This window comes from Haliotis rufescens, unplaced genomic scaffold, assembly GCF_023055435.1.
Source record: "Haliotis rufescens isolate VD_foot unplaced genomic scaffold, xgHalRufe1.0.p SCAF_5, whole genome shotgun sequence".
Classification (NCBI taxonomy): domain Eukaryota; kingdom Metazoa; phylum Mollusca; class Gastropoda; order Lepetellida; family Haliotidae; genus Haliotis; species Haliotis rufescens.
This window is the reverse complement of record NW_025964223.1, coordinates 45,054,886-45,081,376: the sequence shown is the minus strand read 5'-3', so window position 1 is coordinate 45,081,376 and position 26,491 is coordinate 45,054,886. Positions and strand designations below refer to the sequence as shown.

The following is a 26,491-nucleotide window of genomic DNA, read 5'->3' as shown; positions in this document are numbered from 1 at the left end:
CTTTTAACTAATTATTCCTTATTTTATATAAATAATTCATTTATGTATACCAAATAATGAATTTATATCACAAATATGATTTTATTAAATCATTAAATGTTTATTGATACCACAAATTGAGTTTTAGATATCAATAACTGAATTTATCACATAATGTACTTTATCATCTGAAAATCAAATAAGGTATGGTCACCGAGACCTTATGCTCCTTTTTAATAGTTTGTGTAGATAGCTACAGTATCGTAACATTTACACATATAGTCATATTCAGATGATGTATCATTCTACAATATGTAAGGGCAAGCTTCTTCCCTTTATTTAATCAGTTGTCCTCCTGGCACTGAATGTGAAACACAGGCCTTAGAATTACATATGTATCTTGTTATAAATGTATTTTAATGCTACATGATTTTTTATTATCTAGAATGTACTCACTATATATTTTACATGAGATGTTTTATATTTACATGTCACCATATATACTGAACCGCAAAAGAAACGTCCCCCCAAGTAACACTGCATGAACAGTTGTCAGTTAAATATCTGGGAAATTTTTGTCAAAGTTTCTAAAATGTAACATTACCTTGTCCGGAAAAATGAAATTTGATGATACAAAAACAAAGCAGATGACAATAAAACCGATCCCCCAAACGCATCACGGCAACGGCCATGATAACCCGATGCACGTGAGTTCCGTACAAATTGAAATGCACATGCGTTCCCCCATTTCTTGCCCCATAAAAATCTACCACGATCGGATAACATTCATTCATTCGTTATTAAATTGCTACCACGTGCACATGCCAAGATTGACAAGAAATCAGCGACACCAAGCCCTTGGACGAGTGCAAGCTGGACAAACCGCTCGGCAAATAGCCGATGCATTTCAAGTCCACGTAAAGACCATATACAGGCTCCAGCAACGGTACCAGACCACAAACACTACCGATGACCGACCACGTAGTGGAAGACCAAGGGTCACGACCCGACGTCAGGATCGTCAGATTGGGCGACAGCATCTTCAAGATCGCTTTGTTACTGCTGCGGAAACTGCTCGACAGACCATGGCAACACACCAGCGACACATTAGTGCGGACACCGTGCGTCGACGATTGACGAGCAGACACCTCCACTGTCACAGGCCACGACAAGGACCCATTTTGATACCACGTCATCGCCGGTATCGTTTTCAGTGGGCAACACAGCAGCAGCATTGGAGCCACCAGCAGTAGAGAAGAGCCGTTACTGTATCTCAGCAGCAGATTACAGAGAGAGAGAGAGTCTGGCGACGCCGTGGGGAACGTTTAACATTCGGACGATTGTGTTGTTGAGCGAGACTTGTGGGATGGTCCGAGCATCATGGGGTGGGGTGGAATTGGTCTTGCACAGAGGGTCAGCCCTGTGGTCTTCCAGAACATCGGCCCAGGGAGAGGCAATGGTGTCACAGCAGCTCGGTACATTCATCAGGTCTTGAGACAACACGCCATACCTCATTTGGCACGTCGCCGCAAACACGAATTTCAGCATGATAACGCCCGTGCCCACACTGTGAGCGCAACAAGAGACTTCCTCCAGCAGAATGGCGTTACAACCATGCAGTGGCCTGCCCTCAGTTCCGATTTAATTCCCATTGAGCACCTGTGGGACAAGATTCAAAGACGGCTAAATGACGTCCGACCAAGGCCGACAACTGCATCTGAACTGCGTCAGGTGTTCCTCAGAGTGTGGGCTCAAGTGCCTATGGCCTTCATCAACCGCCTCATCCATTCCATGTATCGACGTTGCACGGCAGTCACCAATGCACATGACGGACACACGATATACTGACTTGTGATGCCATTTTCTCAGTGACTAGTGTTGCGTTTCACTTTAAGAACTTTTGACACTTTAATTAGTAGAACCCTCTCCCTCAAGTGTATCCTCCATAATATAACCTACTCTCATTAATTAAATGCTGCTCTTTTTCAGCATCACGGCTATGGAGCTGAGACAAAGAGACCCAACCATCATAAAGTAATTAGGGTCCAATAAAAACATGCTCCGCCAAACCTGATAAACATAATCACTGAAAGTCGTACTACAGACATTTATTGTCAAATCACAAAAAAACAACAACAAAATACAAAACAAAACATTTGAATGGCAATAACATTAACCAGGATCATGAATCCTCATAACACCATCGCAAAACATCATGTAGAAGCCACAACAGTTCTCATATTTTCCTACAAAATCACACATCTAAAAATGAGCCATCAACAAGTACATAAAATAAAATGTATATTAACATTTTTCGTCAGGATATCAAAAATGTCTTGTTACCTTGTTACCACCACAAAGTTCAGCTTAACATGGGTACCCCTTTGGTCGAAAGTATTTTGACCCTGTATCTCACGTGTTGCACCCGAGTGACGAAAGGGGTGCACACCCGTGTTCAACGCGTTGCACTCGGGTATCATACGCGTGGCGGACGGGTTCCACCCGAGTCACCAACGGGATGCACACGGTTTGCGTCACGCGTTGCCCATGCTTGTAAAGGGAATTAACTCCTAGGCAGTAGTGTACATGAACCTAAGATGCATTAAACGTAGATTCACATATTCATTACTAATGTTGGGTATTGAAAAAGGGACTGACGATGTACATGAATGTCTTCAGTCACGTGAATACGAAGAGCCTCGGGACAAAGTCAGAGATGCACAACTCCAGATGCGACTGATGTACTGTTGTTATAGCTCTTTACAGCTGCTCAATAGCGTGGGCAGCAGCTCCACCGTGTCTGTGATCTGCACATCGTCAACGCGTAATGTATGATGTCATTTCATTACAGTTTCCACTTGGCTTGGAGCATAGCGACTTTGTCGAGAGAACTGGGGTGATTTGCTACTTGGTTTTATGTAGTGGCATATTTGATAGCAACACTTCTCTTTCGGCAAATGATTAGCCAAGGATTGTGGTGATGTATCTATGTGGACAGACGATTAATTACAAGGCGGCCAGAAATAGCTTGATCCCATCGTGCACTGAAAACAACATAATTGTCTTTGTGATGAAGTAGTTACAAAATATATTTTAATGTAATTATGTACAGCGTTTACACGCTAAATATCCATGGTGTCACGGTGTCATGTTGTGGTATCAATGTACAATGATGAATAAGAGCAATCATGGTTAATTTCAATTTTTGTCTCTCTCTATGAAATGGCGAATAGAGCACCAATCTTCAAAAAGGAGTCTGTATGACAATCGTCTTCGAGCTCTTTATTAAGAGTGGTGTATAAACGTCATTCCTTCTCATATCGAACATGTGTCAATGGAAAGTACACTTGGAAAGATAGTACACTTCCGTCAGGGTATGCACATTATGTATAACCATCATTGATTCAGATTTCAGACATGGGACCAAATGAACTGGTGGACTATGATGAGGAACGTACTGAGCCATCGGGATGTGATGACAATCAACCAAGTAACCGAGTCTGACTTCCTGATTCACATGTAAACGCCTTGTACGACAAGCACAGCCTGCTTGGTACCCATGCCAACCTTCTACTAGTACCTGAACGCCCTAAAAACGGCGAAACGCGTCACTTGGCAGAGGACTGACAATTATGCTTCGGAAATAGACGCAGCATGGCCAGAGGGATGGGCTTTGAGGACAATATATATGCTCTGAGAGTGGAAATAAAAAGAGAGTGGATGTGAGGTCGAAAATATAACATATACGCATGTCAGGTGATTGTGCCCATAGGGAAACAAGATTTAGCTTGGGTCAAGAATTCCTGGGAGCATTGCTCATTAAATCCTTCAGTAAGACAGAAGCGATGTACTTTTATGTGCCACAGACGCATATGTCAAAAATATGTTCAGAACAAACACCCTAGACGGCAAGATTCTTCTTTCACTGCAGTCGTTCCATACAATATGAATCGGTTTCTTCATGTTGCGACTGATACTACTGTTCCTCGTGCGATATGCAGGGGAACTCCTCCAGCGACAGACATCGGTTTCCTCTTGGATTGGTGTATGCCTGATATGGCAGTGAGTCAGAACACGTGAGCGACTTCAACTATGTGTAATTCATAAGTAGTCAGTGTTACTCACTTGTTGATGATGACTGATGGTGCCAAGAATATGACTAATTGCAAATATAAATTATGACATTGGATATTTCAACAAGTAATATCCATGCTGTTATTTATAACTGTATTTACTGCAACTATGTTTGTAATATGCTCAACTGTAAACATGTACATTATAAAGTTATAAACATGTTAAATATCTCTGAAAATATACGAGTGCGTGCTGCCTTTTGCCTTATATACAGAAATATATTCCTGAATCTATTACGTTCCAGAGACATGCCACGTAAAATGTTTGTGACATCACAAGACGTGTATAGTGTCATATGCATGCTATCAAATGTTGAAAGCCTGAGTCAAATAGAACTCATTACGGCGCATTTAGGTTTGGCTTGCCTTTGTTTGAATATTCATCTTGAAAGCTTTAGGCAGAGACATCCGAATCAAGCCTTGGCAATGAGAAATAACCTCTTCCCCAAAGTTCTGTATGTAACATTTACACATAATACACCATTGCTCAAAACTCATTAATTGTAGATTCTCCAGATGAATGGGAACATTTTAAGCTTATTAAATCACATATTGTGTATGCATAATAATAGTTAACCTAAGGATTGAAATTGGCAGACAAGTATATTTTACCTAGTGATGTACATGTAAGTTTGTGTACTCATTGTTATGTTATTGAAACGAGGTTGAAGATGAATATGATTTTGCTGGTTACTTGTAAATTTAATGAAATAAGAAATGAATACATGGAATAGTAACTTAATGTCTTGTACTAACAATAGTACAACTCGTCATCTTTCATTGTTCATAAATCATGCCATGTCAAAAAGACATTCTTCATTGTAAATCGCTTCTGTATTCTTTACATTATGCGTTATGGATCTGTGGTCGTACACTATTACTGAAATATAATTTGTTTGTCTAAATTATTACCATCGAGCAGGCTTTTCTGGATTTTAAAGAGTTGTTTGAGCAAGGTTATAATATTCAGCAAAGCCTTCTAAACGTTTTAGTTTAGAAATGGGGAGGGCAAGTCCCTATCTTGACTTGTACCATACGTCCCCGTGTTTTGTCAGGTGAACAACTGACTTACCTTTGCATGTGTTTGTGACGGGTGCCACCGGTGTGGCAGGGTAAGCTAATCTTTTTAATAATACCTGATATCATCTCTTTTTATAGTGATTCATAAACACAATGTCATGCTCATGATACCACAGGATGTTAAAATATGGTTTGAACGCTTTATTAAACACTATTTCATCTCCTCTCTCTTTCACACTTTCTCCTCTTCATTAATTAAAGGCTTCCTCAACCAAGGCTTATACCCTCTCCGTCATTTATAAAGTGTGTCATTGTGACATATCCTCATTATGCCAAGAGCGTTCTCTTCAAATATTGTCCCTTGTCATCTTGAAATACTAATTTGTGGTTCTGTGGTCCTTCGCCATAGGGTTATTTACATTCCCTAACTAAACACGCAAATGTTTTTGGAGTACAAAAGGGTAGAAATAGTTTAAGATGTGTTTTCTGTGAACCTCTAATCTTTTTGAAGCTATAATACCCAACACAAGCTTCCTTAGTGATCTGTCAAATCAAAAAGATCGTTTTCTTGCCCCATGCTTGTGGTAATCCCCGGCGGGGGAAGATCATCCCACTACGACCATCTCAAACAATACGTCTGTGGGGTATTTTGAAACGCTGCAAAGGGGAGCTCCTTTTGTCCTACTTGTAACGTACGATTGAAGGACGCAACTCTTTGACAACGCGAATAGAAAGTGTTTTTACGTTGCCATTAAAGAAACGCTTTAAAAACTGTTAACAAGGTTGAAGTCACAACAGTACGCCCTTCGTATAATATGAGTATTTGCCTCATGAGCTTGAACTCACAGCTTGTGCTCACTAGGCACTGTATATGTGTGCAGACGCTCGACAGGCGAATGGATGTGAGTAGAAATAGTTTTTGATTGAACATTTCAAACTTCACTGCTTTGTGTGCTCATTTGCAGTACACGGTATCTTTGCATGATAGTTTGGTATATTTGATTGATTTAATGTTAAGACCAGGAGTCGGTATAGGTTTGAAATACTCTGTGTTTCGAGCTGAGAAAGGAAGCCATTTCAAACGATTGGTGAATACTCTTCCTGTACTGACTATTGATTGATTGATTTTCACCTTTAGAACTCCGACGAAGGATTCAAAGTGTAATAGTAATGTGTCTAATACAGTTATGGTAATACGGTTTCAATTAATTTCTGAACTTTGGTCTCATCCAGATGGGATGATGTTAGTCGAGGCGTGCAGTAGACGTCTCACCCAGATGGGATGTTGTTAGTCGAGGCGTGCAGCAGACGTCTCACCCAGATGGGATGATGTTAGTCGAGGCGTGCAGCAGACGTCTCACCCAGATGGGATGTTGTTAGTCGAGGCGTGCAGCAGACGTCTCACCCAGATGGGATGATGTTAGTAGAGGCGTGCAGCAGACGTCTCACCCAGATGGGACGATGTTAGTAGAGGCTTGCAGCAGACGTCTCACCCAGATGGGATGTTGTTAGTCGAGGCTGCAGCAGACGTCTCACCCAGATGGGATGATGTTAGTAGAGGCTTGCAGCAGACGTCTCACCCAGATGGGATGATGTTAGTAGAGGCGTGCAGCAGACGTCTCACCCAGATGGGATGATGTTAGTAGAGGCTTGCAGCAGACGTCTCACCCAGATGGGATGATGTTAGTCGAGGCGTGCAGCAGACGTCTCACACAGATAGGATGATGTTAGTTGAGGCGTGCAGCAGACGTCTCACCCAGATAGGATGATGTTAGTCGAGGCTTGCAGCAGACGTCTCACACAGATGGGATGATTTTGGTCGAGGCGTGCAACTGACTTAGCACCAAGATGGGATGCGTAAGTATATTATTACTGGTTTTATACTGACCAGTGTGTTATAAAGGTTTTCGTGTGACTGAGCATATCTAAAAGTCAAACGATCAAAGTGGTGTTTGTGACATATATTCTTTATTTTTTCGTGTACTGAGCAGCAAGTTAACGCTCACCAGTGTACAATATAACACAGTTTAACGTCCAAGTTAGATAAAGGATGCGGCCTGAAAAATACATACATGTTCGAACATGTGACGTTTCCAGATCAATGATCATCTTCCTGAGATTGATTTCTTCTTTCCGAGGGAATAACTGTTAAAATTTCTTATGAAAGCATAAATAATGATCATGATACACCAAATAGAACAAGGAATGTTTTGAACACTTAATGTCCAGCAACGCGTATTCATACAATAACGATACTGTAAATACAGCCTTAAAAGTACAGGACACTCACCATACATGAAAAGTACAATGTCGTAGAAGTCGAGTATATATAAGAGAGTTAGAAGAAGCGAAGGATGGCAACTTACATATAGTTATGATATGATTAAACGAATACTGAAGCAGCATGTAATTAAGATGTGAATATGTTGCGTTGAGCAAACAAATGTTTCGTGAGGCGAGTCTCAAGACTTCACTCTGTAACAGAGAGCACAGGCGGCCTGGTCGCTAACCGCGCCGTGAGTCGCTAATAGGAGCTGCATACATTATCCATATCAGTATTCGCTGACCTTTGGCTCGAAGACATGATTCAGTCCGATTAACGTCCCTGGTTTGTCAGCACCAACGTTGTAAACGTCTACGATCTGCATGACTACGGGCCCTTCTCCAACATCAAAGTAATACGCCGTGATATGACGGAAACACTGATAAAAGCGGCGTTTACCACAACACACTTGCTCTCATGCCACAAATTGGCCCAGGCGTCTAAGGCGCCACAAGTCTTTGTGCAGAGTTGCGTCCCTTTGGTACGCCGAAATTTTACGATGAGTTCGAATCCGGGTTTGCCCCGAATATGTTTCTAGTTTTGTCAGCACCATACCCGTACTGCTGGGTTTCTTCAAAGGTGTGAACGTCTTAGACCTGGATCTTTTTTGGCTTTCCTACCACATTTAGCTGACACGCCGTGTTATAACTGGAAAACTTGAATACTGTTCAAAGCGGCGTTAAACTCAACTAATTCACGCACTCACTATGCACAAATTATGTTGTGCCCTTCCTCCCATGGCGACAGTACAAACTGTTCCCGAGACCCAGCCTTACACAAAAGTAGTGTCTCTCTGTTTGACGTTAGTGCATCGAACCAGTAACGCCACAGACGATGAACCAGACCGCGATACCGACCGACTGTCTTCATCCAATTTACGACACTCCATTTCTACCCCATCAAAACTACCCACACTTGCCGCAGGGGAAATGTTTGGAGAAGGTGGAATTGACGGGCTCAGTGGTGGAGGCCCGGCGACCGATGACACAACACGTCGGCCATTTTGAACCATACTCTGTGGCCTGCGGTCCTGTGTGTACCCATTCAGTAGAAGCCTCACGGCATGTGGAGAAGGCCCGGGGGTTAAAATATTCCCCGACTTCGTTCTTTGTAAGGTCCCGTTTATGTTTTTCATGTGGATGGGAGAACTGTCCTTGAACCTGCTGACACACTGCGTTCGCTCCGAGTATAGCACCGATCTGGAAGTTCCTTTCAGCTCTGCTAGTTCCTCCCTGCTGAAGCAGCACCTGCACAAGGTCCTTTTGAATGCCCGCCGGAACTTGCGGGACATCATGTTGTAAAGGAGAGGATTCACAGTCGAGTTGAAGAAATATAGCACGCCTGGAAAAAACGATAAAATACAGTCAAACACCGTTGTGTCGAAGTTGAAGGGACCTACGTATATACTTCGAGTTATCCGAGGATCGACACAACCGAAAATGATGAATAATGAATGAATACGCCGTGACCAAGTTTTTTCTTCGATACAAGCGTAAGTTCGTCACAACAGTGTTTTTATGTATACTTTGTCTTTCTTCCATCATGTATCTGAATATCAATGGAAAAATGATTGTTTTAGATCTGAATTCAAATGAATCGATTTATTGCTGATCGTTATTTTTTTTTAGCGAATTAGATATCCGGAGATCGAAAAAGCTTCGTAAACATATTTTGTTGATATGTCACATGCGTCGGGTAATCCACCGCTATGCCAAAACTGTATTTTTCTTTGAGAAAAAAAATAATATCCAGTTGGAATACCTACTTACATTATTATGACATATTTGCAATGACCATAATTTTCCTTCTCCATCCGGAATCTTGTTTTCATCAATCCTTTTTATCGCTACCAGATAAGAAGATATATAATTACCAGATATGTAGAATAAATGACTCTGAAAGTCCAGGAGCTCAAATGTCCATTGATCACGTGACAAGTATGACGTCATCAGGCGTTGAGAGTGGAAAGGCGCCCAGCAGACGAAGAACGCAACAACAACAGCAACTGAAATAGAAGGCATTGCATTTAAGTCATTAAGATTGAAGAGCCTGTTTGTAACATCTGCACTGAAAGGACTAGACTGAAAGGACTAGAATGCACGACCAATAGCGTGATTGTGTCGCGATGATTAATGAAGTGTGTTTTCTAATTAGTTCAGTTCCTGCACATCCTGATAGTTAGGATTGTGATTTGCCCTAGGCCTGTCTACAATGAAGCATTCGACGTGAAAATAGATGTCTATCTATGCTGGTACAATGGTCCAGTAGTATTGGGTTATGTCATATGAACCGTAATTATGTGAGTTGTCTCCCTTGGGAGGCGGTATCAACCCGGATGAGTCCTTGATGAAGATGAGGATTCTTTGTAGACACTTTCCTCCCTCTCTTGCTCTCTCAAAATAGACGTTCTGAAATAGGGTCGCGTGTCGGCACAAAAGAGGTTACATATCATCGCATCCCTAAGATGCGTTCATATATTGCATGAAATTTTCGAAGCTGTAAATTGTTTTTTGTCTTTTAGTACCACAGGCGAGGCAAAAATGATTTTGCATGTCATGTCATAATGTACAAGAAATATATTTTTGTCTCCTCAGACAATGTGTTCAAAATTTGATTTTGTTCAAGAAGTAGCGTTATGATACGAGGCAAACATATTATTCTTTCTCTTGTTCTTCTCCTTCTTACCAGTATCCTTCACATCGGTTATTGTTCAAAAGAGATGAGAATCTACTTGGTGAGCCGACAACAGTATATTCACCACTGAAAGATAAATTGCGATTGTTTTTCACCACTGATGTAATCAGTTGATAATGCGAAAACTTTTAACACTTGGCATGGCCTATTATGAGCGAATACGGGGGCACTGGTGGCCCAGTCGTCTAAAGCGCCGCGATTCGCTGTGCAGAGTTGCGTCCCTTGGGCACGCCAGAAACTTATGATTGTGGGTTCGAATCCCGGTTCGCCCTGATTATGTTTCTAGGTTTGTCAGCACCATACCCGTGCTCGTGGGTTTCACCGAAGTGGTAAACGTCTGAGACCTGCATCACTTCGGGCTTTCCTCCCACAATAAGCTGACCCGCCGTGATATAACTGGAATACTGTTAAAAGTGGCGTTAAACACAACTCACTCACTCACTCATGAGCGAATACTCTTATTGTGTATTCATCATCATTTGAATCTCTATTCCAATTTCAAATAACTTTTAGCTGCATTATCAAAAGTGTCACGTGTACCTTACTTTGTATTAACTTCAAATATAATCCACAGGCTAAATATTTATCTGTGGACTTAAATATGAAATGATTTCCGTTCTGTGTATATGTGTGTGAGTGTATATATAGATATAGATATAATATACCAATATATAGAACGGAGATCATTTCATATTTAAGGCCACATATATATATATATATATTTAACCTGTGGATTAATAGTTAATGCAACGTAAGATACACGTCCTCGCACATAGGACAAATGTAGTAGCCAAAACAATAACGCAACCTCGTAAGACATGAAATTAACAATCGAAATATTCAACTGATGCCAGTTAAAGTAGGAGGTAGCGGGTAAACCAGGTCAGTTATTTAAATCGGCCTGTTTTCCCTGGAAGTGATTTTAAAGTAAATTATCACTTGTGTCGAACATAGTTTCCCACACGTAATTCCACATTACACCTGAAGCGGCTGATGGGCCGACAACAGGCCATAAACGCAGGCGTCGATGAGCGCGGAATTATGTGGGACCAACAAATTGATTGTAAGTCATTAGGGTTTGTGATTGGAGAGCATTATGGGACAAATTCTATTGACATTGTCGGGAGATGGCGGTGGCTATTATGCTAGAGGATTGCAGGGATGAAACTGAAGTGACAACCGGCTTTAACCCTAAACGAAGGTTTTCATATGCAGCTTGATTATAAACTAACAAGATTACTTCAACGCTCCTTGCGTACAATCTGTTCGACCTTCTTCAGTAGAATCTGGATTGTACAAAACAGATTACCATTTTATTCCAAATACAACTGCTTTTCTTGAGAGTGTACGGGTAAAATAGTGTAAATATTCATAACCTCCTGTAAAAAGAAATATACAAATTGTTCATTTAACTCTTCTACAATGATGACATAATTGGTTTATGCCTAAACAAACCAGCTTTAGTTCTTCATTTTGTATTCGTAAGAGTTACGTTTGATTTGACTGGTCCATCCCTCGAGTAAAAGCGGTATTTCCCAAATCGTCTTGGATTCAGATTTTATAACGTTGAAATTACGAATATTAGTGTAATGTGCACAGGTTTTGTTCTTGAAACACTCATCATGGAAACTTGATTAAAATGCTTTTGAAATAAATATTTAATGTGTCTACTGACTGAATCCATGTCCATCTAAATGAAACACCAAACAACAATCGCTCCTGTCTGGGATTATTGACTGATGAATAATTTTTAATGCCTTCGTGTCGCTTTTATGTCATTCGTGAATTAGTTTAAACGCACTTGCTAGAGGTTGCCATCCCGGCGAAACAAATCAGCACGGATATGTACTGAAGTTTCATGGAGACAGGGGCGATCGGGTAGCCTAGTGGTTAAAGCGTTCGCTCGTCACGCCGAAGACCCGGGTTCGATTCCCGACATGGGTACAATGTGTGAAGCCCATTTCTGGTGTCCCCCGCCGTGATATTGCTGGAATATTGCTAAAAGCGGCGTAAAACCATACTCACTCACTCACTCACTCATGGAGACAAATAATTATAATCAGGCATAATCGAACCATTGACAAACGTTGTTTGCACGCCTTAGGAACGCAAATCTACGAGGCGAATTTAAGCGCCTTAGGCCACTGTTTCAGCCATGAACAAAACCGTCACTACCTATTGTATAATATGACGCTCGAACCCCGGACCTCCCGCCCCCCGAGCGGACGCTTTACCACTAGACCACGGAGGCGGTCAGGAGATAACGGAAGTACTTAACACTTCGATGCTTCAATTCACTGCATCTGTCCACTCCTAAGTCGCATAACGATTGGACCAGAATAGGTATCCTTAATCACATTACGCCCTGCGGTATGGCAGTACCATTCCGTCAAAGACTTCAACATTCGCAGTTTAGTCCCTGCTATCCATCTTTATTCCAAACGGGTCAAGTGATATCAGTGATCAAGTGTCAATTGCGGACCTTATATCAAGGCTATACCCTGAAACACAGTATATCTCAATGGTACCACAAGTAAATCTCTCTGCCACTGGCGTTTTTGCAATCTAATACATGTACCAATTTCCCAGAAACTGAGAATGCAGAGAATGACAGTTTAATGTGGCCCTGGTTTGGGTTTACATGTTTAACTGGTTTGATATGTGGACGGGATGGAACATTATACCGTTGATAGATAAAACGCGTGATGCGTTAAAATATCATTACGTAGGTAAAAGCTTTTATCATATTTGTATTATCAACAGAGCATGTTCAGGCGATATGGTATATCGACTGATTACAAAACAAATTCACTTAAAAACGCCGCCATAATGTTTTGATGGAAACGGTTAAGTGAAGCAGTTATTTCAGGGTGTGAAGTGTCAGATGTAATAATGAAATCACATCCTTTGCGGATACTGATGCTGAGTTAAATGGTTTCATTTTGATGTACATTGATCATAAAACACATTTTGTCATTGAATTCTTCGGGGAAATTGTTGGATTCACACCGTTTCAGTTTAGAGTGTGAGCGTGTGGGTGGGTGGGCGGGGATGCTGGAGAGATCGCACATGTGCTACATTTCACACAATTTCACCGTACGAATATTCGGGAAGGTTGTAGTTGCTTACAATGCAAAGATCATTGGCGTAAGTTGCCTCAGACAACTAGGCCACCCTGCGCCCCCATACAGATTCACTGGCGGAGACATTTAAGTGTTAACTGTCGGATTAAACTCTTAAGTCCTTAAGTTTGGAGGGAAGAAAATAGGTTTGAAAATGTTTCAATCCGACAAATAAAACTTTGCAGGAATAGCAGTTAACGTTGATGACTGGCAGCTGTAATTGTTATATTTGTACTCTGAACGGTGTCGTTAAAGTAGGTTGACCCAGCCGACATGCAACCGAAGGAAGATACCGCATCCGTTGTTCGTGTTGCTCCATAACGGATGGGGAATGCATTAATAACATTTTGACAGTGGTACTATGATTTGATTAGATCTCTGTGAAAATGTCAACAGAATTACAATTAAGTTTATAAAGTGGGCGTTTGGTGTGTGGGGATTTGAATCAAATTATCAAAGTTCTTAAACTGCTTTTAAACTCTGGTCAAAATTAACTTCATTCCTTTTTGTGTCGAGTCACAGACAAAAAAGGTAAATATCCTAAGATGCATGTCAGGATAAAATACTGGACTGTCTTCGTAACAAACCTGGAAGTGACACAACAAAAAGTGAGTGAGTATGGTTTTACGCCGCTTTTAGCAATATTCCAGCAATATCACGGCGGGGGACACCAGAAATGGGCTTCACACATTGTACCCATGTCGGGAATCGAACCCGGGTCTTCGGCGTGACGAGCGAACGCTTTAACCACAAGGCTACCCGACCGCCCCGATACAACAAGGAAATTGTCATGGTGACGGTCTTTCATGTAAAGATAAAGACATTTCAAAAGAGGTACATTTACTGGAAAGAATGTCCATTATGGTACATTTATGCACACGTTAATATATATATCTCATCACAATATGACTACCCCCGTGGGGATTCCGGGCTTTAATAGGTCCCTATAAAACTACAATGTACGCTGATTGTGAAAGACTACCAAAACTGATCTGGTGACTTGGTTGATAGCGTATCATCGTACCCCGATGGCGTGTGTCGTTACACACAATTTTGATTACTGGATTTTCTGGTTCCGACTTCATTATTTGCAGGCCTCCGCCATAAAGATGAAATAATGAGTGTGACATTAAACAAGAAACTAACACAACAGGACTTGTAGTTAGTACTTATTTGTGGAAGACATAAAGAAGAAACAAGATAAATAATGCTGAACAACCAATGAATTATACGTTTCTTTGTAACAATATAAAACACTAATGACCCATATTATTATACATTAGCTACACACAGAAGTAATATATTTCTCAGGGTTTCGCATACAGTAAGATTATCTTGCTTTGTGTTGAGACCATGAGGAATACGGCTTATAAGAAGACACATCTATTTTTCATTGTGAACATTGTAACTGCAATGTGACCCGTGAAGGTCCGGGTGAGCATAGGTCTTCAGCAACCCATGCTTGCTGTAAAAGACGACTATGCTTGTCGTAAGAGGCGACTTACGGTATCGGGTGATACCCAATTGCGTAGATCGATGCTCATGATGCCAATCACTGAATTGTCTGGTCCAGACTCGATTATTTACAGACCGCCGTTATATAGCTGGAATATTGCTGAGTGGATGTTAAACAACAAATAAACAAAAAAACTGCAGTGGATCCCCCGAATCGGTGTGATCTGGGCTGTAGTATGCAAGCGTTAAAGTTCTACACACATGGTCACACTTTGAACAATGACTAACACAGAAGCAAATCACAGAAGCATGTATGGTGTACGCCAGTGATGCCATGATCGACGTAGGTCATCCAGTGTTATCTGGGAGTGTAAATGAAACACAAGTGCAACACATTTCCCCCCAAAACACCGACTCTCCACTTTGTGTTCATCAAGCGTAGTTGGCTTAATCTTGCGTCAAACTAGATCATTCCGCATCTCGCCTATGGTAAACATCAAGGAATACCAAGCTACTAACTTCGATGTATTGACAGATGTGTCTGTACATCTATGGATTATGGTATAGTGGGTTACTTCTGGGTGAGAGAGTCACGCCTAATGACACGAGAGGCTGATTTGACTAGATCAGACAAGAAACATCACCCTCGAATTACGGTTACATTGTTGTGTGGATGGGTCTGTTCTTATGAATACAAAATGCCAGGTCAGTTATTTTTTTCAAATCCGATCACAACAAAGGGCAAACGTATAAAATAATGACATGAAATTGATATTTTTTGTGACATGCATTTTTACTGATAATTGAAACAAACAAACAAACAAACAAACAAACAAACATAAAGTATGTGCAAATACCAAAGGACCCATTTACCTAGAAAGAATGCACGATTAAGTCGCCCAGACAAAGATACACTATTTTCATAGTCTCAGATACTGTTAAAGGTCCTCTGGGGCGGTCGGGTAGCCTAGTTGTTAAAGCGTTCGCTCGTCACGCCGAAGACCCGGGTTCGATTCCCGACATGGGTGCAATGTGTGAAGCCCATTTCTGGTGTCCCCCGCCGTGATATTGCTGGAATATTGCTAAAAGCGGCGTAAAACCATACTCACTCACTCACTCTTAAAGGTCCTCTTCCATCGTGTGTTCTTGGCCCATTCCACGCGCTGTTGGATGCCCAAACCAGGCTTACATTACTGTACTATTTATAGCGTCACAGCATTTTCTACCCATAAGTCTTTGCGCAAAGTGTTTAAAATCGGAGATATCAACTTTCCTCACCAAATACATACCCTTCTAAACAAGGAGGGAATCATGATATAGGTGTCATGAACGGTCGTCAGAAGGAGGATCAGCTTTGAAAAATAACTGCAAGAGATAGAACCGAAACCTAACGTTCCAGTACACCCGAACTTGCACCATGCAATTCCTCTGCGCACGTGGGTATGTGGTAATTCATGATTTAGAGACTTCAGTGAATGGTCGTCAAATCGCTCTGAGCCATTAGTGTTGTTGATTTTCATTTCTGCTCGTTAATGAAGTAAATGCAACCAGATTGGTAATAGGTCGTCTACAACGTAATGAACTCATAAGGACTACTGACATGCTCATAGAACTCAACGAAATGTAGCCACTATATTCAATTCGTCTTCGTCTGTGATTTGCAGACTTTGGAACAGGTTTCTTCAGACACGAAATGTTTATGATCGGCCCCTTACAGGGCGCCCCGGGTCAACACTTCAAGTCAAGGATCGATTAATCAGAAACACGGCTTCACAAAATCGAGCCCAAACATCTAGCCAAATCGACCCGGATATGATTGGGAGATATATACCCCGTCCGCCGACGTCAAAGGTCACCGGCTACGTTAACCGAACTGGGTCAGGCGATGAACAAAAGTGTATAGGACTCCCTCAAATGGCATTGGGAGATTGATTCGAACCACGCCACGCCGAATAAACGAATGTTTGATGACACACCCATGTTATCTTTCTTGGTTGTTTGGGCCCTCAAAGTACACGCCAACATATTCTGTTGATTGCCATGTTACACCTATTCCTTCCTTTGTTTTAGTACCCATTAACTGCACTCGATACATTTCTGATTTCTGTAATCATCTGGTGTTTCGAATACCCCCTAATTTTCTTTGGAGAGTATATTATCTTCTTCTGTACAAAGCGCAATCTTTCAGGTGCGTATTTTACATTCAGAGTATTTGATTCGATATGGTTTCAATAAAGATGTACTAACAGTTAAAGTAACTCAGGAAGAGAGAGAGAGAGAGAGAGAAAGAGAGAGAGAGAGAGAGAGAGAGAGAGAGAGAGAGAGATAGAGAGAGAGAGAGGGAGAGAGGTACTTTTTAAATCGGTGTTAAACCAAACTAGCTCACTCAAATCAGTGAGTAATGTATCCTTGAATTAGCCCGTCCAATATATACAGTTCCTAAAATCACATACTCGTTCGTTGTTACACTGACCTCTGACTGGATGATGTCTTACAGCTTTATGACATTATCACGAAATACTAGGAAGATACCTAATTAGTGTTGTGAAGTCGTATCTCCGGGAGTGTCACAAAACCTATTTTCCCTTGGACTTTTTATTCTGACTAAGACAGATAATTTGATTCCTTAAGGTGGAGAAGTAATGACTCATTTTGCCATTGTTTCAGAAAAGTTATATGGACAGTTAATTAGAAAGCTATTCCTTGTATACTGGAGATTGTGATGTGCTTTCAGATTACACGTATTCCTTCCTTTGTACCCATTACCTTCACTCGATACATTTCTGATTCCTGTAATCATCTGTTGTTTCGAATACCCCCTAATTTTCTTTGGAGAGTATATTTTCTTCTTGTGTACAAAGCGCAATTTTTCAGGTGCGTATTCTACATTCAGATAATTTGCTTCGATTTTGTTTCAATAAAGATGTGCTAATAGTTAAAGTAACACAGGTGGAGCGAGAGAGAGAGAGAGAGAGAGAGAGAGAGAGAGAGAGAGAGAGAGAGAGAGAGAGAGAGAGAGAGCGAGAGAGAGAGAGAGAGACAGAGAGAGAGAGTCGTGGAACCCGTTGTATGTCGAACCATCCAGGCAGACGCTCTATCCACGATACCACGGAGGCGGTCCTCTGTTTGGTTGACATAGTCTTCAGGATGGTGTGCTCGTTAATTACAGAAGTGGGAGTCCATACATAGGGATATTCCTGGCGTCCATTGGACGACGACATGACTTTCTTAAGCATTAGCACATGTATATATACCTTGGATATTATTTCGCATGTATGCGTAAAAAGAGTGAGTGTATATGGTTTTACACCGGCTTTAGGAATATTCCAGTAGTATCATATCGGGGGACACCCAAGTTGGAAATCCAACCCGGGCATTCGCTGTGACGAGCGTCATCCCCATTACGAAGAGGAGACATACCCGAAAAAGAAGTGGACACCAATCGCATCAGATCATGTTGCTATCACGAAATTGTTTACCTGCTTCATAATCCATTTATAAAAATACGTCAAGAAAACACAATTCTGAAAATGTTAGAACTGATTAATCATTTCTGACATCTGAGAAAGATATTATCACTAAACCATGCGACCAGAAATATCCTGTCAGAATGTGTGTTTCATCCTTTGACGTCTAACACGGCAAAAGTAAACTGTTTTAGCAAGCTCTTAATCGAGATTTCTTTCATGTGTTTCTTCAATCTCTACAGTAAAATTGCCAAATATTGAACAATGATAATAAGTATCAAAAGAAGTGGCAAAGAAGTTGAAATTATACATTTTGTCATCTGGCAAGGAAGACCACACAGAACTGAGCGGGACATATGGACTGACGAATATCTTTATAAATGAGAAACCTTCCCTGTCAACTTCAAGGATGACAGGCATTGAATTCTTGGAAAGTGAACGAAAACACACCGTATAATATCTCATGAAACAGTGTTTGGAAAATGAAGGCAATTATAGTGTCAAAAATAGATTGTTTTGACAGCCCTAACTGTGATGATGAATAACTCCGACTCGTGTAATCTATACTGACAAAAACAATTATGGATCATGAATATTATTGGGGATATTCTTGTTGTGAAGACTGAGCACACAATTTCATAAAAATATACTCCAAAATGGTTATGATCTTTCTGTTCAGTATACACAGATGTTACGCACGTTTTGCTTTTGTTACTGTAAACAGGGAGTGAGTGGGTGAGGGACTACAAAACCGAAACCGAAACCGTATCTTTGGCGTGACGAGTGAACACTTTAACCACTGGGCTATCCTGTAAATGTCTAATAAACAATTATTTGTGTCAGTTCCTAATTTTTATATATATATATATATATATATATATATATATATATATATATACAGAGAGAGAGAGAGAGAGAGAGAGAGAGAGAGAGGGGGGAGAGAGGGAGCGAGAGAGAGAGGTACTTTTTAAATCGGTGTTAAACAAAACGAGCTCACTCAAATCAGTGAGCAATGTATCCTTGAATAAGCCCGTCCAATATATACAGTTCCTTAAAACACATACTCGTTCGCTGTTGTTACACTGACCTCTGAGTGGATGACGTCTTACAGCTTTATGACATTATCACGAAAAACTAGGAAGATACCTAATTAGTGTTGTGAAGTCGTATCTCCGGAAGTGTCACAAAACCTATTTTTCCTTGGACTTTTATTCTGACTAAGACAGATAATTTGATTCCTTAAGGTGGAGAAGTAATGACTCATTTTGCCATTGTTTCAGAAAAGTTATGTGGACAGTTAATTAGAAACTTTTAAGCTATTCTTTGTATACTGGAGCGTGTGATGTGCTTTCAGATTAAGAAACGTATTGATTGTATGTGATCGGAATCTGCATGGCATCTACACCATGTGTGCTGTAATTAATAGTGCTCGATCAACATGATGTTTGGGTAGGCATTAACATTGTGCATGTACATATAAAAACATCAACGCCAGAGCATAATCAGTATCGATTTTCTACCGAAACAGATTCATTTGGGCGTAAAGGGCAAAATAGCGGTGAAAATTTTATGAATTATATGCCTTGATCACTGATACACTTCCAAAATACAAAATAACGATCCAGAAGTAAAGGTTAACTCCTTAATTCTTCTGTTCAGTGGCATGTTACAAACTGGAACGATCCATTTACATATTTTGCTTTCAAATTGCCGATGAAGAATGTGAATGTCAATTCTAATTATTAAACTTATCGGTTATGCTCAGGAGATGGACAACAATATCTGTAATTCTAATATCTTAAAATGAGATTCCATCAGTTGATGAGATGATATCGGCCAAATGAAAATACGAACTCTTCCAGTCTTCAAAAACAACTGATAATGACACAAAAACAAACCAAATAGTTAATCAGTTAGCTTATTGAAACGCCGGAGAACAACCAGTCACGATCATCCACCGAAGCAGATTCCATCGGGCGTAAGGCGAAATAGCTGTGAAAGCTATATCAATGGAAATCTGAACATGACTATTACCAGGTGTTCCCTAAAAGGGTAAGCATGTCCGCCCCTCCCGGTAGCACCCGCCTCCCGCCTCTTGTAGGGCGCCACACTTCGCTTTGCAGAGTAACGTAACCTAGGCGTGCCAGGATTCGCTGTTGGTGGATTTGAATCCCATGCTAAAGTCGATTATTATACTTGTTTTTTTATAACCATTCATGCACGCTGGTTTCGTTAAAATGCAAACGTTACGTCGAGTTACTCACGAAGTAGCTTACAAAGAAAGGGGGGCCTGGGATGCCCAATCGTCTATGACGCCGCAGTTCGCTGTGCAGAGTTGCGACCCATGAAGCCTATGAGTTCGAATCCCGGTTTGCCCGGATTATTTTCATTGTAAGCAGTAATTCCGTGATATAACTGGAATACTGCTCAAAGCGGCGTAAAAACCAACCCACTCAATCTATATAATAAGCCGGTGGCTTTAAACCAAACACATACACAGAAAGGTTTTCTAAACTAGGCTTAAACGTCCTCTCACCTAACATCTTGATGACAGCTTTCCTGGCCGTGGCCTTAGCCGATTTCTTGATAATCTATATAATAAGCCGGTGGCTTTAAACCAAACACATACACAGAAAGGTTTTCTAAACTAGGCTTAAACGTCCTCTCACCTAACATCTTGATGACAGCTTTCCTGGCCGTGGCCTTAGCCGAGTTCTTAAAGCCAACTTCAGCAGATCCTCCAAACTGCGACTTCTTGAGGGTGATCCCTATCAGAATATACATGATGCTTATGATGCCCATAGGCAGCACGAAGAACACAAAGAAAGACACTTGAAACATGTGCTTCATCACATCAATCCAGGCCAGTGGAATGTTGCACTGTTTTGAGTCCTCTATTGGTTTGGTTGTGTTGGGGAACTTGAGATAGTAGAACACTCGGGTGTGGATTGGGTACGGCATGGCACTGGCACAGGCTACTATCCATATTATCACTATTATCCGGATTGCACGGGAGAGGTTGGATAGTGTTTGAGCTTTGATCGGATGACAGATTGCTACGTATCTTTCCACTGTGAAGGCAGTTATCGTCAACACTGAAGCGTAGGATGTCATTTCAGAAAGGAAAGATTTGAAAATGCAAAACACTTCCCCGAATCGCCATGGATACGCTTCCCAAATACTGTAAAGTTCCGGCGGAAGACCTGAAAGAACATGGGTAAACAGTCAAATACATGGTGGAATAAACATCAATCTTAAATTTCAACAACTAAAAGAAATACATATCTAACATTTGGTGGAGACCGGTCTACGTTGTGATGTCTGACGAGGGAACGTGTAATCTAGGTTTCTAGGGTGTCTTTTCCACTCGAGAGTCTGTTGTCCGACCACCTGGCCGCTAGAGTCGGTTGTACGACCCCCTGGCCGCATAATACCAAAATACTTTAAAATATGGTACTTGTTGTTACACTGTCTGGTGCTCGGTATTACTGGGATACATTGAGGACTGGTTGGTCATGAGTTAGTGTGCTGTGCCTGTGTCGCGTCTCTCGGTCAAACAGCTGCATGGTGTCTCAGTGGGCTAGAGGGGTGGTCGGGTAGCCTAGTGATTAAAGCGTTCGCTCGTCACGCCGAAGACCCGGGTTCGATTCTCGACATGGGGACAATATGTGAAACCCATTTCTGGTGTCCCCCGCAGTGATATTGCTGGAATATTGATGAAAGCGGCGTAAAACCATACTCACTCACTCAGTGGGTTCGCACTATAAAACCGGTATCAGTCCGTGCAGGACAAGCAACCACACACCGCATTTGGACGTCGCTACTGTGCAATACTATTGAAAGCGACGTTAAACCCGATTTTATAGCACCTCTATACCACTGAATATGTCACCCTTTACAATTGGTATATACTCTTGAAAAATGAACATCTGCAAAACACATTGCACCTCTTTAAAGGCTACAAAACTCGTCGGAGGAAATTAATAAAGATATAGTATACGTATAATACACATATGCACAATAAATCGGTCTTTAATGAACGTATTTCTGCAAACAAATTAAATTGACATTATATTCTCCAGACCAATGCGTGATTAGATTCTGAAATACACCTGCATCTGTTACTCCTGTTATGAATTTGTCTTTGAATCTCAAAGATGAATTTGAAATAGGATATCACTGAATACAATTGCAGACTATAATCGACAAACAGCCTGAGTCGGACTTAATATCAATAATTAAAAATTGTCCTGAGCATAAAAAGCACTTCTCTGGAACTACTCAAATAGGCGACATCAACGTTGCAACAAAAGCTTTTTCTATGAAATATATTGGTTTAGATGGACCGTATACACAATAGGTGAGCCCTCCCTTTGATGTTGTGAAAGCAATGAGCGATCATATTACTATGGAACGCTTCATGTCTGAGTATTCGGACCTCCTAATGTGTTTGGCTATTACCATAAGCAAGAACGACAAGAGGTGATAGCCAATAAACATCTTAAGGACGCTCTACATCAAGGTTGCAAATTGGGTAAGACACAGCCGTGGAAGAGTAGTCGATGAAATAATAGTTCTCAGGAGATAGGATGCGCAATTTTCGATAACCTTATTTGGTAGAGTGGTTCACCTTTGACAAGCAGTTATTAAGCGTCTAGCTCGGAGGTGAAGCCTGGAGATTATTTTGTCAGCCAGTGGTGCATAATAATGTTGTAACCAAGAATAAATGTTATTACATGTATTATCTGTAAAACTTTGTCCTATGACATTTATCCAAGTGGTCATGGTAAACTGAATAGCTGGACAAAGTGTCATTCTTTCTCGCAATCAGGAGTGGCAGCGTTCATACTTTTGTGACAAACTTGGTGACAGTGACACCGCGGAGAGTACATGAAGTACATCTGTGTGTCGAATGTTAGAAACATTCAAACACATAGGTTTGGAAAGGAATATCGTTTTGTTGATTAAATATATTTCATCACGTCATAACTTTTTAAAGAAACCCCAAAGGACCAGAACCATAAATGAGTTTCCTCATATTTTTGTAGAACATAACCCCTGCAGTAATTATTGTCTGACGTTCTGATATCATTATTTTTAAGTTTTGTGGACATTTTTTTGTAAATGTAGCTATAATATATAATTCCGGTTGTAATTGTAATAAAAACCGCTGCTTTGCCATCTCGGGAGAAGTCGGTGTATGTCGACAAAAAGAGAGGACGCGAGATGAAATGGGTTTTATGTCGCGTTCAAGATTATTGCACGTTTTCGTGACGTATAACGGGGCCAGAGGTCGAACCACCGACCTTCCGCTCCCTTGGCAGACGCTCTATCTACTCAACCATGGAGGTGATCTAAAAAGTCCGCACATAAACCAGTCTTTATCGAATAAGAGATGTTGTCATGTTTAGCCTGGCGGCTGATCGAATTGTTTTGCGAAATGTTCATGACATATTCTGTTCTGCGCCAACTAAATATCCACCGATAATCACATGACATCAACATTCATAACGTTTTACAAAATTAAAATGTAGGCCTAACGCCTCTGTTCAGTAGAAATATACGTTAACCTATTTCTTCGTAGACGCTGTAACCTCAAAATCCCACTTTTCACATCGTAGTTCTGGTTGGTGCATTAAACATGCAAAACAAGTCAGTATAAAAACCCATGTAACGTTCCTGGAGGAGAAATAAATGCAACGTACAAGACATTGAAAAATCAATTTCATGAAATAAACTCATTTGTTCTGTTTAACGTGACATTATACGAGATATTAGATGCATTTTGGATGTATGAGGCTCGAAAAGAAGTGAAAAAAATATCCAGTGCACTAATACTAATAAATGACTTTTTTCTTCTAGAGTATTATTCAATATATATAGTAGCTCATTCCCAAACTCTTAGTCAAGTAAAACTTTTGGAAAGGGTCAGAGGATATCTTTTGGCGAATTTCGCTTGTTTCCTTGGCACTGATAAAAGTTAACGCTAACGAAAACTCAGATGACTCTCTTATGGTGCAAAGCTACCTCGGATGAAAGACAAACATATTGTTGCACTATAAACGGTAAGTTCATAAAGGGAAAGCGACGCCTGAAGTCATCTGGCATAGAAAAAGGCTGTAAATTATTTTCTTTTAAATACATTGCGTTGAATACAATAAACTCGAGTTAGATGAAAATTAGTGTCCTACGTCATCTTTAAAACATTTTCCCGCTCTCACTTCCCCTCCAGGCGGGAAGAGGCCCAAACTTTAATTGATTCCAAAAGTTGAACAAATTCGGTGCAATCAAACGTGATCAGTGTTTCAAAGCTCCTGGCTCAGATGAATACGTAGTGTTTGGCATAGGCGGTGCGTTTCAAAGCGTTATAAAAGATAACCGAGAAAATGAACATGTAATGGAACTTTTACACCCCATCTTTACAGATTACCTGTCTTCAACAAGTGGAAAGCTCTATTGAGAATATCAAACCTACTGAACAATGCATTGCTCCACGCAGAGTATTTTATTACACACATGTTTCATTAAACTCACCATGTATCGATTGAAGGAATTCAATCCACAACAGAAGCTAATCAGTCGGCACAGCTGTCCGGAACTGATCGAAAATCACAGAACATGACAGAACATTACAAAACAGTCGTGTATCTTAGGAAGGATATAACCTGAGATCCAGGATGTGCGGACTTAAAACAGTTTGATGAGAACTTATTATTCATGTAAACTTTCATGAATTGAAGAATAAAGTAATGATTATCTTGAACCTCCTTTATCAATGGATTTCAAGAGTGTCTTCACTTCGTGAATTAAGTTTGAAGGATTCAGAATTCAAACTGACAAGTTTCTGATAGTGTTATTACCAAGTGAGCGATGACTAAAGCCTCTCCTGAGGGTATGGTCTTAAAACATCAAACGAGTGTTCAGAAAACTACGGATGGAGTTTCCACAACATAAAAGTGTGTGAAGATTACTCAAAAACATATCGTACAAAGTAAGGCCCATGCGGGACTTAATTTTCCTTAATTGAAAGTGCCCATTTTAAATCATACACTTCCATGTTTTCTCAAAATTATGCATCCCGAGACATGAAAGATAGAACCATTTTTGATTGTTTGACCGTGTAAATCACAAATGAAATCCAAATTGTAAAATCTACATGAAAAACATTCGTAAGTATATTCCGAATACACTTACTCAAAGTAACATAACAAAGACAGAGAAACATCAAACCAAGAGAGAACTCCACGTGAGACGATAATTTGTGTCTGTTGTTGATGAAACAGACTTCGAGTTCAATGTTAGGTCCTCTCCATGGACTGGTGCCTTATTCTGGAGTTGACGACGATGCTGTATCGAAATCAAAGGGGGGGGGGGGGGGGGACACTTCGCGATAACCAGATACTTAACTATAAGGATGAAAGGTTCTACACCCTCAGCTATTTGCAGATTATGGGGTAAATACTTTTTCAGATTTAGCTAAACCCTACCATTCTGAAGGGTTTGGTGATGCATTTAAAGAGGATATAACTAGTAAGGTGAAGATATTTAAACGAGAGAGGCCTGACGAGTACTTGGAAAAGGAATTTACGTGTAAAGAGATAAGAGAGGCCGTCAAATCCCTCAGCAGGAATACATCTCCAGGTCCGGATAAGATTACAAATGAACATATTATTTATTCCTTATGTATACTTTTTAATCATATGATGAAACTGCAAAATGTACCTTATGATTATAGACTTGGCATGGTCATACCAATATATAAGGTATTATGTCTCTGTAAGCTTTTTGAAAAAAATACTACTCAAACGTATAGAAGTCAAACTATGTAGGCTTAACCCAGACTTTCCTGATATGCAACGGTTTGGTTTTAGAAAAGAACATAGAGCTATTATTACATTATTTACTTTGATCGAGGGCATTCAATATTACATACCAAGGAACTCTGCAGTCTACGTAGCTTTCTTAGATAATGAAAAAGCATTCGATAGGATATTAGAGGTAACACATGAAAAATACTACATCATTGTTATACAAATGGTTATGCTTATTTTTCCAACCAAGGTGAACAATCAGAAAGATATATGGTTCAACAAGGTGTTGGCCAAGGCAGAGTAATCTCTGCTTGGTTTTTTCTTGCTTTTATAAATGATCTCATTACAGCCCTTAGACCAGCACAATGTGGAATACGTGCATATGGTATGGATATCCCTACAGTCTGGCTTACCGACGATACTACACTTGCTTGTCAGCGCACCACCGAGAGGTTTACAAACATCCCTTGATATTGTACATGCATAT

At 40.5% G+C, this 26,491-nt stretch overlaps 1 protein-coding gene across 1 annotated transcript in view; it reads right to left on the bottom strand.

Annotated features, from left to right (window-relative positions):
- Window positions 1-7,113: 7,113 nt before the first annotated feature.
- LOC124139966 (pyrokinin-1 receptor-like) overlaps window positions 7,114-26,491 on the bottom strand; it is a 77,513-nt gene continuing 58,135 nt past the window's right edge. Inside the window, exons 2-4 of the mRNA XM_046507258.2 lie at window positions 20,863-21,396; window positions 9,329-9,460; window positions 7,114-8,796 (exon numbers count right to left, since the gene is read on the bottom strand). Coding sequence (XP_046363214.2) covers window positions 8,228-8,796; window positions 9,329-9,460; window positions 20,863-21,396 — 1,235 coding nt within the window. The 3' untranslated portion in view covers window positions 7,114-8,227. The remainder of the gene's footprint in view (window positions 8,797-9,328; window positions 9,461-20,862; window positions 21,397-26,491) is intronic.